General features: G+C 40.2%; 1 protein-coding gene across 5 annotated transcripts in view; it reads left to right on the plus strand.

Moving 5' to 3' along the window:
* The window catches only part of trabd2a (TraB domain containing 2A), a 36,552-nt gene extending 24,641 nt beyond the window's left edge, over positions 1-11,911 (plus strand). For all 5 annotated transcript variants that reach the window (XM_056747141.1, XM_056747143.1, XM_056747140.1 and 2 more), the window contains 5 exons: positions 258-404; positions 483-657; positions 6,826-6,916; positions 7,331-7,543; positions 9,474-11,911. In XM_056747141.1, the coding sequence (XP_056603119.1) occupies positions 258-404; positions 483-657; positions 6,826-6,916; positions 7,331-7,543; positions 9,474-9,651 (804 nt within the window). In that variant the 3' untranslated portion in view covers positions 9,652-11,911. The remainder of the gene's footprint in view (positions 1-257; positions 405-482; positions 658-6,825; positions 6,917-7,330; positions 7,544-9,473) is intronic.
* Positions 11,912-13,783: the final 1,872 nt, after the last annotated feature.

Here is a 13,783-nt window from a genome sequence, read left to right on the forward strand (position 1 = left end):
TGTGTGTGTGTGTGTGTGTGTGTGTGTGTGTGTAGGAGAGAGAGAGAGAGAGAGAGAGAGAGAACCTGTGGTCATGGTAATCCCTCCTGATCTGGAGTAAATGTCACTTTTGTTGAACATTTTTTGGTCCTCATGATGAAAATGTAAAAATGTAGAATGGTTTGTGTTATGTTTTGGTTTAAGGGGAGTTCATACAGTATCTGTTATGAAGACCCATAATGCACTGCGTTTGATTAAGTCTGCTGTTGTGTGTTCAGGTGATATTCGCTTTGAATCAGACACTGTTACAGCAGGAAAGTCTCCGGGCGGGAAGTCTACAGTTACCGTACACGACAGATGATCTGATCAAACACTACAACTGTGGAGATCTGAACTCCATCGTGTTTAACCACGACACCTCACAGGTATCACAAACACAGCATCCATACAAACCTTCATCTGAAGGACAGAAGCTTCCAGTCTGACTGAATCTGTCACTTTAGGTTCCAAACTTCAACAATGTGACTCTGCCGGTCAGCGAGCAAGTGACGGCTCAGGAGATTGAAAAGTACTTCAGACAGGAACTCATCTACAAGCGTAATGAGAGGATGGGTGGACGCGTGAAAGCCCTGCTGGATCAACACCCGGATAAGAGCTTCTTCTTCGCTTTCGGAGCAGGTCAGTTCCCTTTCAGTCTCTGAATACAGCAGCTCTTGTTGTGACCTCATGTGTACAGACTTCACTCTTAAAAAAAGTGCTTCAAAAGGTTCTTTGTTGCCATAAAGCACCTTTAACATATGAGGAACCTTTAACATGTGAAGAACCTTTAACATGTGAAGAACCTTTAACATGTGAAGAACCTTTAACATGTGACGAACCTCTAACATCTGAAGAACCTTTAACATGTGAAGAACCTCTAACATCTGAAGAACCTTTAACACCTTTAACATGTGAAGAACCTTTAACATGTGAAGAACCTTTAACATGTTAAGAACCTCTAACATCTGAATAACCTTTTACATGTGAAGAACCTTTTACACGTGAAGAACCTTTATAATGTGAAGAACCTTCCACATGTGAAGAACCTTCGACATGTGAAGAACCTTTAACATGTGAAGAACCTTCAACATGTGAAGAACCTTTAACATGTGAAGAAATTTTAACATGTGAAGAACCTTCAACATGTGAAGAACCTTCAACATGTGAAGAACCTTTAACATCGGAAGAACCATTATCATGTGAAGAACCTCTAACATCTCAAGAACCTTTTACAATTGAAAAATCTTTAACATGTGAAGAACCTTCAACATGTGAAGAACCTTTAACATGTGAAGAACCTTTAACATCTGAAGAACCTTTAACATGTGAGGAACCTTTGACATCTGAAGAATCTGTCTTTTTATTGTCAGACTCCTGAACCCCAGCCAACAAAATATCTTCTAAGAATGGTTTGCTTACGTTCTTCAAGTGATGAAAATATTATTTTAGATCTTTTTCAAATGTTGTACTGTGTAAGAATAATGTTTTTAGATTTAGAACATTTAGCGATGACACATGATGATGCTCTTTTAATGTGACTTTCTTCTGTGCTAGCAAAGAAGAACAATGTTTGCTTCCCCAAAGATAGATTCAGTGGAAGAACCCTTTCTGTTTGACCTTTAATAGTCTGAAACCCCTTTTACACCACAAAGAAGCGTTTTATGACATGAGAAGGGTTCTTTCTAGAAGCGTACATGAGTAGGATCATGTCTGAAGGAACATCACAGTTCTGAGAACTGTTAGCATCCGTCTGAATTCTTCAGTGGTCTGATATGAAAAGCTTGTTTATGTGTCCAGTCAAGTCAAGTGGAACAGTGTAGAAATATCCAGAAGTTCTCCAGAAAGTAAATGACGGTGAAGATGATTCACACAGATTATATGAGATCAGAGTCTCACCGTGACTTCTTTCTTCTGTAGAAATGGATGTGAAACATGTTTCTCACAATAGTCTCATACGGTGTGGGTTCATGTTGAGGTCACGTGTGCAGCATACGTGTGTGTTCAGTTCCTGATATTTCTGATGTGTCTAGAACAACAGCAGAGAGAACAGAAAGCAACACAACACGAATATCGGCTAAACCTTGAACTGTAAAGATCAGATTTTATTCAGAACTTTGAGTTCATTGAGTTTGTGAAGGTACACACACACGCACACGCACGCACACACACGCACACACACGCACACACACACACACACACACACACACACACTACAGTAAAGAGTTTATTTACCAGCGCTGATAAGATTAGTAATAAGCGACTTACTCAGGGTTAAGATAACATGAATGTTTGTGAGACAGTGTTAGCAATTATCATTCCATTGTGTTCATGGACAACAGATCCCAGATCAGTTAGTACTGACAGGAATGTTTGTGTTGTGTGCTTTAATCTTGTTAGATGTTTCACAGCTCCATTAACTATATTACACAACAACATGTTATTCATCAGTGTGTGATGGAATACTTGACTGTGATTGGTCACTTACACGCGCACACACGCTCACTAATGGAGGAAATCATCACAGTGGTGATGTGTTTGGATGATTGTGTTTTCACATGTGTTGATTCATTATGTCGGTCTGATTCTCACACACAAACACACACACCACTAACTCTTACTCTTGTGTGTGTGTGTGTGTGTGTGTGCTATGAATGTGTGAGTGAGTGTGTGCTATGAGTGTGTGCAATATGTGTGCATGTATGTTATGAGTGTGTGTGCTATGAGTGTGTGTTATGAGTGTGTGTATATTATGAGTGTGTGTGTGTTGGGGCGCAGGGCTTAGTTCAGATTTTCACAGTCCGTTGGGTTTGGTGGCTACAGGAAATGTTTGCGTGTGTGTTATGTGTGTGTCTGTGTGTGTGTTTGAGTGAATGCAGAGATGCAGAACAGAGCAGTAAAAAACTGCAGCGCTGCACACTAACAAGGGCTACATTTCATGCGTCTCTCCTGAGGGGATTTCATTACAGGACGCCAGTCCACAGTGCTGAATGGAGGTCTGAGGCTCTGAATTCAGGCCGGTTCATTTCTTGTTTTAAATACAAATGATTTTGTATAATCTCATCAAAGGTTTTTAAGGCGTTTGAGGTTAAAGCTTTACTGTAGCTCAGTGATAAGAGCATTGCGTTAACAACGTAAGGTTGTGGGTTCGATCCCAGGGGATTGCAAATACCTATGTAAAATGTGTAGGATAAAGCAATGTAAGTCGCTTTGAATAAAAGCGTCTGCCGAATGCATAAATGTAAATGTAAAGTGAAGCTGCAATGGAAAAGCATGAAGTGAAATGTTTGTGTCTGAGAGATGCTGTGGATTTCAGTTTTGTGTTTTGTAATTGATGCGGGTTCATATGATGTAGGAGTCAAATCATCCGTAAACACAAAGAACCTGACATCATCATCATCATTATCATCATGACGAGTGTTAAAGTGAACGCTGGTGTAGTGTTCGCTGGTGTTCTGGTGTTTATGGACGTATGCATGACTGTGAATGTGTTTATGAGCTCAGACCATCAACAACTGACGTCTGGAAACACTTGACACACAAAACACTTGTCTCTCTCTCTCTCTCTCTCTCTCTCTCTCTGTCTGTCTGTCTGTCTCTGTGTGTTGTGTGTGTGTGTATGTGTGTTATAATTCAACACTTCAGCTTCAATTAATCTGCACTGACTAAATGAAACATACACACTTCAATCATCTGAGTGTTTCTGCAATGTAAATATAGTCAGCGGTCTCCCCAGAATGTGTCAGTAAAGTTTCAGCTCAAAATAAACCACGTATCTATAATTACAAGACATGACCGTTTGTGGCTGCAATAGAAAAAGCGCCGTTTTTGTGTGTGCTCCCCTCCCCGTATGCAAAATAGGAGGTCGAGCGCTTACACATGTGCTTTGGATGACATCAAGACAAGCAATATACCGGAAAGCGCAATTATGTCTCTAATGCCCTTTCCAACCAAAACCACACACTAACTGCAATAAAATCACCTTAATGCCATGTTCATGAATACAAATTAAATGTATTTTTTAGGTATTGTCACACTCACAGAGTAAGTCACTGCTATAACTTTCTTTTGTTGTAATGAACAAGCTTTACAGAAATGATGTCGGTCACAAGTCTTCTGAACCGATGGGCACGATGCGTATTACAACTAACGTTACGACACACATCTGTCTCTAGACCAATGTAAAGTCTCAGGTTTAGCCGCGACTATTTAAACATCAGCTGCTAACATGCTAAACACATTATTTAAGAAAGGCAATTTAAAAAAGATGTGTAAAACTTACATGAAGCTTGATCGCGAACAGCTGGTACCGATCTATTCTTGAAAATATTTTTTTTTGGCGAAACCCATGATATAATGACAGACCACAGGGTCCCAGAGCTTAGATTTTTTAACCTTTCCGGCTACCTGGAGCTCTAGCTCCTGACCTAGGGGTCACATCGACTCGCGGTCAGCATCGTTCAAATGCCTCGCAGAGACATTTCCAACAAGTCCCTTCTTGTTATTTTAAGTCTGTTCGGACCGGAGATAGGGACCGGTGAATGTTGGTTTGTCGATCCGAAAAAAGTAAATTCTTCCCGAACGCGAAGTCATCATCGCTCGTCGGACAGTTCTCCTCCCAACCTCCTTTTATGTTCCATTTTGCATCCAACAACAGCACACATTTGTTGTTTCTTAGACATTTTTGTCACTGGCTATAGGCTAAATCTGCTCTTGCCTGTAAATGGCTGACAGCGTGTCTCTGGCGGATGGTGGAATTAGGCGCTCATAAGGCGGAGTCTGTGAGCGGTCATGGGCGGGCGTATATTATTGTGACATCAGATTGTTAGGGGATCCCCAATAGCCTGTTTTGTGTCTTAAAGAAGATTACAAAAAGAAGAATAGATGGATTTGTATAATTACAGGGTGTTTTCGCACACATGCTGGCGACTCAATTTCTGCTAGATAAACATTTAAAAGTGCATTTTTTGGGATTGCGGCCCTTTAAATGTGTTTAACCTGATGTGAACTGAGTGAAAGTTAATGGTTTTGTGCACACCTTGAATTGAGTTTGTGAAGTTGTGGATCAGCAGTGAACTACAAACACAGTATGTGTGTGAAACACATGTTCTGCTGAGCCTGGAACACTTTAGTCTGTGTGTATAAACTGAACATTTGAAGAAGAACGCTTGATAAAGCAGATTTATTTTTCATTCCCTTATTTTCTCCTCGCAGAGAATTCTGTCAGTCACATGTACTGTCGCTCTTTCCTCATGTGTGTAACTCTAGACACGAGTTCATGATTTCACCTGTGAACTTTGACCTCACATGACCTCGAGCTGTGGATCATGCACCTGGAAGACGGTTTTATTTTTTTGCCCTGAGCGAAAGCAGACTTTATTAAAAGACAGAAAGGCGTCACATATCCATTTATTATCAGCGCATGTGTGTGTGTATGATTTGTGTAGTGTGAAGATGTGTTTGTGCAGATGAGCAGGTGATGTGTGTGATTTCTTTTCTCCTCATCTGATGGTTTGATTCTGTTGAATTCTTTTCCGTTCACATTCTTTCTTTTAATGAGAACTGAGGCGTTGCGCAGGTTTGTATGTCCAAGTGTGTCACAGATGTTATCAGTGTTTCTGTCCCTCGTCTCACCTGCAGTCACACACTTTCTCTTTCATCCTGGAACTCTTCTAGTCTAAAGCTTTCAATGAGAGTGTTTTCTGACGTAAACACGGAACTACACAACTGTTGTGAGCTTCAAGAACACACCACAGGATCTGTTTATCTGCTCTTTCACTTTATTGTGCTCTTCGACCCATCACGTGTCTTAAAGTGTGTTTTCAGGTTCAGCTGTAAAATGATTTCGAGACGTTTGACATTTGTTAAAGTGCAGGAATGTAGAAATGGCTTCAGGAGTATTAATGGACGTGTAGCTGAACACTAAAATAACACGGCAGGGATTTTCTTTGGCTTCTGCTTTGCCTTCCTACAGCGTTTACATCCACAACGGTGTGTCATATAAGCCAAGATGAAATAAGAGGCCAACATTCACTTTTTCACTTGACTCAAGGTGCTGTCTTGGTCCTCAAACAATCTTCCTATTGCAAATGCTTTTTTGGAAATATAGCTCTTCTAAAATGATTATTCATATTCATTCATTGTGTTCAAGCTCTCTGAATGTGTAGAGTATTAATATGAAAAGAATAATGATGTGAACTCCAGCGGCCATATGAAATCAAAATTTTGTGTGTTTGTGTCTGTCTGCGTGTGTGTGTGCTGCGTGTCTGCGTGTGTGTGTTTGATCTACACAAACGCCACAAAGAGATCTGATCCACACAAACACGGGCAGCAGTTTATTTATTCAGCTCAAGTCTTGTAATATAAATATTACGCTGCATGTGGCGTTTGCTCTAATAATTGTAGTGAAGGCTGACGGAGACAGACGGCGGCTCTGTGGAGCGTTTTCCACCTGACAGCATGAATACGGTCAGTATGGAGCGCCGGGCACACGGGCCTCTTATAAAAACAAGAGCACCGCCGCACTAAAAGCCAGAGCCGAGGAAGTTTTGAATAAAAGCTTTTAGGCGGTTAGCAGCTCTTATCTCAGGAATCTATCATGACGAAGGACGTCCATTAGAACAGAGCTGGAGATTGAGTTAGGCCTGTGCTCAACAGCTCTCTCTCTCTCTCTCTTTTATTTCTGTTTGTATTCTGTTTTTTATCTATATTTAATTCTTCATCATTTATGTAAAGTGCTTTGAAAAGATATTTAAAATAAAGTTATTATTATTAGGATCAGAGAGTCACGGTGGAGTGTTTGTGTCACAGGTCACTTTCTGGGGAACAACACAGTGATTGATGTTCTGCGCAGTCAGGGTTATGAGGTGGAACACACACCCGCCGGACAGCCACTGCACAGGTAACACACACACACAATAGAGTTTGGCTCATGTGACACGCGGCTGACAGATTCCAGATGTGTGTGAGGCCAGGAGTGTTACATGTCTCACTGAATGTGAGCTGTGAGTCGGCCGGAGCTCATAATGAGACACACACACACACCCACACTGAAGATTATAATCCGCCCATTACGTTATGACACATCAGCCAATCATTTCTTGTCTTTGTTTTAGTCTAGTTAAAGATGTTAAAGTGTTTGTTGTGACTGTAAATGTTTGTTTGGGTGTGTGACAGATTTGATCGGCAGTGAGATCCAGAACATTTCCTTCGCACACGTATTTTTGTTGTTGTCGTTGTGTTCTTATCTCTGTGTTCAACACAAGCACACGTGGTTTTTGGTGCTGTAATAATGACATGTTGTGCTGATGGGCAGGAGGTCATCAGAAGATCTGACTGATTCACCGCTGGAGCCGTTCTTACACGACACAGAAGATCATCAGGAATCTGTCCCGCAGACGCTGCTTCCACACAGTCTGGAGTTACTGGAGAAAGTGGAACGCAAACTGAAGAAGAAACGACGGAACAAACAGAAGAAGCCACAGAAGCATCGGCACTTCAATGATCTGTGGGTTCGTCTGGAGGAGAGGTGAGGAGGAAACATCTGATTCATTTGTTTACACTCAAACACAGAAAGACTTTATTATCTGAAATACTGAAGAGTGTAAATCTGTGAGCGTTTATATTCCTTTTGTTCATCTGGAACGTCTCCTGAACTTCTCCTGGAAATTTACTTTCAACACACGCTTAAATGAGTTTTGACTAAAAATACATTTCATTCAACATGACCCAGCTCAAGCCCAGACATTTATAACAAACACAACATTTCATTTGTTTCGACCCTGCCGAGAAAAGCTGCAGACACACACATGCACACATGCACGCATACAAACACACACACACTCACAAATGCAAACACACACCTAAAAACACACGCACACACACACACTTACAAACACATACCTACAAACACACACACACACATGCACACACGCACGCATACAAACACACACACACACACACTTACAAACACATACCTACAAACACACACCTAAAAACACACATGCACACACACACGCACGCATACAAACACACACACACACACTTACAAACACATACCTACAAACACACACCTAAAAACACACATGCACACACACACGCATGCATACAAACACACACACACACACACACACACAAATGCAAAAACACACCTAAAAACACACACACACACACATGCACGCATACAAACACACACACACACACTTACAAACACATACCTACAAACACACACACACTCACACGTGCACACACACATGCATGCACACATGCACGCATACAAACACACACACACACTTACAAACACATACCTACAAACACACACACACACTTACAAACACATACCTACAAACACACACACACACGTGCACACACACCTACAAACACATACACATGCACGCATACAAACACACACACACACATACATACATACAAACACATACCTACAAACACAAACACACGTGCACACATACACGTACATCACCATTCACAACTCCTTCCTGGTGGAACATTCTTCCTATCTCTGTCCGTTCAACCACATCTCTCACAACATTTAAAAAACTACTTAAAACCATCTCTTCTGTGAATACTTGACAAACAAATGAAAAAAAAGAAATACACTAACCCTTTCTCTCAACAGGTAGTGGTCTAGCTTTTGTTGAAACCAGTAACTTTGTATTGGCACCTAATGTATTATGGCTCCTGTATGAAATATCGCTTATTGCTCCTAAACTCTTTGTAAGTCGCTTTGGATAAAAGCGTCTGCTAAATGTCTAAATCTAAATCTACACACCTACAAACACACACACACGTGCACACACACACACGATTGTGTTGTTTATTGTTGTAAGTGTACAGACGGCTGTAATGGACTGAACTGATCAGGGTGATGTCATCAGAAACTCTGACGGTTTATTGCTTTAATTTCTGCAAAAACAAACATGAGGGTTTATTTGAAGATGAATATCAGCTGTTCTGCAGAGTCTGAGGATCAAATCTTCAGTCTGACACTGTCATGTGTTTACACTTCTCTACACATATCACAGATCAGCTGCTTTTCAACAACAAAGAGAAATGAAACCACCAGATGCTGTGTGATGAAGTGAATGATTCAGTTCTGATGTTTCTTTCGTGTCCTTTACATTTAGTGTTCATCAGAACAACACACATGAGGCACATCAACACTTCCTCTGTGTCATGACTGATCCAAAAACACATTTCCCAGAATGCATTGTGACAAGCGATGATTAGAAAACAGTTTTAAGCGCCACATGTTGTAATATATGGAATGAGATTGTAAGAGTTCTGAACTGTCTCTGTTTTTGGTTCATCATAGTTCACTCTGTTGTGATGATGTGTGAGGAAGATCAGAAACACACAAAACTCCACATAACAATCTAGACAAGACTGTGTAATATTTAATAAACATAAACATGTCTGAGAGTCTCTTGTTTCTCTCGTAGCACAACGGCGGAGCCTCCGCCCCCTCTCGTCCGCATCATCAAGGGCCATATTAAGACACACCCACAAGACCACAGCAGACCCAATCGTGAGCATACGTTCTCAGGCTCCGCCTCCTCATGGACAAGCACTGCTATTACTCTCTTTGTTCAAATTGCTCTTCTGACGCTTCACCTTTGACCTCTGATGACCTCTTCATTTCCCTCACTGCTTCATGTACATATATGTTTAATGTATGATGGATGTCCTGTAGAGTTGTTTCACTTCTCATATGATATATATATATAAGAGCATTTATATTTTTGTGATCTTATCTGTTACTAACCAGCGCTGATAGATAAGCGTATTTCGCCTCTTCAGTAAAATTTCCTTTCTAGAACTTGGTGGCTCGTTGAATGTTTTTTTTCTAGAGATTATTGCTTTAATTTATTAAATCAATGTTTTTAGTTGATGTGTTTGTGACAATATTCTACAGAAGAATTGAACTGTGTATGTAGTTCTGACACGTGCGCTTGTACAGAATGTGTGAATACAGCAGCGTGACAATAAGAAGTGATGTGATGTGAATGTCTCGCTCTCCAGACGCTGTGATCCTCAGCACACATTCACAGTTTCAGCTTCTGTGATGTCATTCTGTTCAGAAACACCTGTGTGATGTCCAGCAGCTGTAAAGGACACGTGTGTGCCAGCATGTGTTTCATGTTTAAGGTCTACAGTTCACATTCAGGAGACACAGAGAGAATCTCCTCACAGGAGTTCATACAGAAGAACCAACAGCATCCGCTCTTCATCCTTGTGAGTTTAAGACACAGCTGAAAGGTTTTTGTATTGGTTCAGCGCTTGGGTTGTGATCTCCACCAGCAACGTCACACCTCTGAAAGATTCTCTCTAGCGCGACAGACTTTCTGTGGAAGAGTGTAGTTTTTTTGACTTTATACAACCACAGGAGAGAGTTTGAGAATTTGAGAGTTATTTCAACCGGATTCACATTGGTGGTTTCAAATCCAATTTGAGAATCTTTTCTACGCCTTCTTTTTTCTTCAAAGGAATAACCAAATTATTTTACACGTCATTCTCATTTATTTACATTTTTTTAAAACATTTATCATTTTAATACAATTGTATTTTTTTGCCCTGCAAAAATGTGAAGACCTCGAGTTCATAATTGGCACTTGTAAAAAACTTCATAAATGCTAGAAATGTCCTGTTTGTATTTCAATGATCCTCACTGACAATTTTGTACTATTATGAATGGTGTAAGAATACGAGTAAAAACACGTCTGTTCTTTCACACTGTATAATCTTGAAAGTAAATGATTTACTTAAATCTTTCAGCAGATGATTTGACTTTTGTGTGATGAACAGAGAGTCGACATTCATTCAATAAAGACGATCATGATGCGAAACGCAGTTCTTCCGCCGCGTCGATTCACATTTCGCGTCTTTAGCGCGCGTTCAGGGTCATCGCGTCGGCGCCGCATCGAGATGAAAATAGTTTTCTGAACTTTTCACTATTTCGCACGCTCACTGAATGAGAAAGTAGCGTTGCTCGCGTTTCCCGCGCGGTTTAGACGCGAAATGTGAAACGCACCTTATTCTTCCACTCATGTCTTATTCAGGGTGCTGGTTTTAGGTACATTAGGTCTCGTTCTAAACGCATTTTCTTGAACAAGCATGTACAGCACATCCCTGCAAACAGAAAGATGTTATGTTATGTTGTTATGACGGTTTCCGTTAAATGGATATTTGAGCCTCACAGAGACACTATCAAGATTTCTCAGAAGCCGGAAAGTGTTTCAGTTCTTGAGAGAGTTCTGTGGAGCTGTGGGAAAACACAGCAGGACACTGAGAAAAAGCGGACAGTTGAATATTAAAAGACATTCTGAGATGTGATCTGTAGATTGTATCTCACAGGAATGTAACAGCGGCTCATTGGAGGTAGGGATGTGCACATCGATGCTGCAGTATCGATATATCGATACTCAAAAGATGCTATTTAGGTATCGATATTTTCAGAAAAGTATCGATTATCTGGTTAATTACATTAATAGTTTCAGCATAACTAAATGTTGTTAGCTCTGTGCATGCCGATCAGTGACACTATGTTATGAAAGTACTAGCTCTCGCGACAGTTTGACGTCACACACGGATCGGTCTCCGGCTGCGCAGCGCGGTCAGATGGACGTGCTATTCAGCTCCGTAACGCACACATACACAACACGCATGTATTGCACACTTGCACATTAAACAGAGGAGAGAATTGCAAGATGGCTTAGAGGAAGCGTAAAAGTTAAGTTAATGTATGCACAGTTTATATTGTTTGTAATTTTATTGATTGTATTAAGATTTTTGTTAGTTAATCAATATTTTTTCCTTCAAAATACAGTATATTACAGTACAAACAAAATGTTAAACCCTAAGAAAAATGGCCTGTTTAAAAATAAAACGGCAGAGAAAATATGTTTGTTGGTGCTATTTTTGTTTCTTTTATTAAGATTTATGTTATTTAATCAATATTTTTGTAAGAAGGTTGTTAAAATATTGTATTTATTTGTTTAAATTACTTTTTTTTTGTAAATTTGCTAATAATAGCCAGTACAAGTATGTAATTTCTCTTTAATTGTAATTATATTTTTATTTAAAAAAAATATATATATAAAAAATAATGTCCATCATCAGTATCGATATCGGTATCGGTATCGATAAAATGTCAAGAAAAAGTATCGGTATCGTATCGCATCAAAAAAAGGTGGTATCGCCCATCCCTAATTGGAGGTTTTGGGTTTGTCAAAACTGGTTAAAGCGACACAAACCACACCTGAGAGATCTCATACTTTACATCTGCTCTTTAGATTTATCATGACAGCAGTAAAACATGTGAAATATGAATCACGGAGTCAGAGAATCGATGTGTGTCATTTATTTCTGTGTCTGACCACATCAAACTAATCTTCCTGTAAGCAGCTTGAATGAGGCAGTCCTCATCAACATAACACAGGCGTGGCTGGGACATGATGTCCCCACCACTTTGTTGGAAGAAAATATTTTTATTTTACGGATGGTGTGTATTTTTAAGGATCATTAACATCAAAACGTTTTGCTCGCACTCGTGAGGTATATTTGCGGAAGACAGAGAGTCTCACTATTAATGCGCGCATCATCCGCGCTCGCGCTCGCGCCGCTCGATGCGCATCCAGTGTCCACGCACAAAAACACTTGAACCAATGAACAAGTGACATTTTTAATCATAGGAATAAACTGTTTTTAAGTGTAAACAGCCAGTGACCTTCACCAAATGACCGTTATGAAACACATAGTGTGAGAGCTCGAGTCGAAAAGCGGAGTGACCCCAAACTATGATCAATATTCCCAACCAGTTATTACAGAAAAAATTGAGTCAAGTATTGTTTCTGTCGTCTCTGTCCCCACCACTTTTCAAAACAAAGTTACGCCACAGCAAAATAATGATTGAAGCCTAAACTGAGACTGAGCTTCTGTGACCTCTCTGTAGATCACATGGTTCAGTTTCTACTGATGCATTCACTGTATACATGTTCTCTTGATCAGTTTGTGTTCCCTGCATGGGACTCAAACCCAATCTTTGTTCTGTCAGTGCATCGCTCTACCAATGAAGAAACAGCCGAGACTGTGAAAATCATTTTGACATTTGCCAAATGAATGAAAGTCTAAATACTCTTCACCATATAACAACAGAGGAGGAATTGTTCAAGACTTGTGTTTGGCTACAGACGATGACAGATATTAGTATGAATGACCGGCGCTGGCCTACACAGCCCTGTAAAGCCTTCACTAGAATTATTATTCACATTTTCATCTGAAAGATCCCACACCTCTGTGACAAATACATCAAATCTCTGACGCTTTACACATGTATTTCTAATCTCCCACAAACACAATCATTCACTTAACAGACAGAACTGGGGCACAAAACTCATTACATACACACATTCATCAGAGCTAACAGAGGTTGAAGCCAAAACATGCCTGTGAAGTTGTGCCACGTCTGAGATGACAAACAAGAAGTTTTGAGAATCTGAAACCGATCCATTAATACTCAAGATTTATCCTCATTGGTGTGTGTTGGGGATTCATGCTATGTTCAAAATAAACACAAACCATAATCCTCATCTCCTGAGACTCAACCAGTCAGATTCACTATCAAGACACATTTCCAATGGGCCACAAATTTGTTTGGACTTTTTTTTAAAGATGACTGAGTTTAGAACAAAGGAAACTCAATTGTTTGTGCTCCGTCCTCCCAGAATCTTCATATGGGCCTGAGGACATTGAT

This window comes from Triplophysa dalaica, chromosome 4 (genome assembly GCF_015846415.1).
Source record: "Triplophysa dalaica isolate WHDGS20190420 chromosome 4, ASM1584641v1, whole genome shotgun sequence".
NCBI lineage: Eukaryota > Metazoa > Chordata > Actinopteri > Cypriniformes > Nemacheilidae > Triplophysa > Triplophysa dalaica.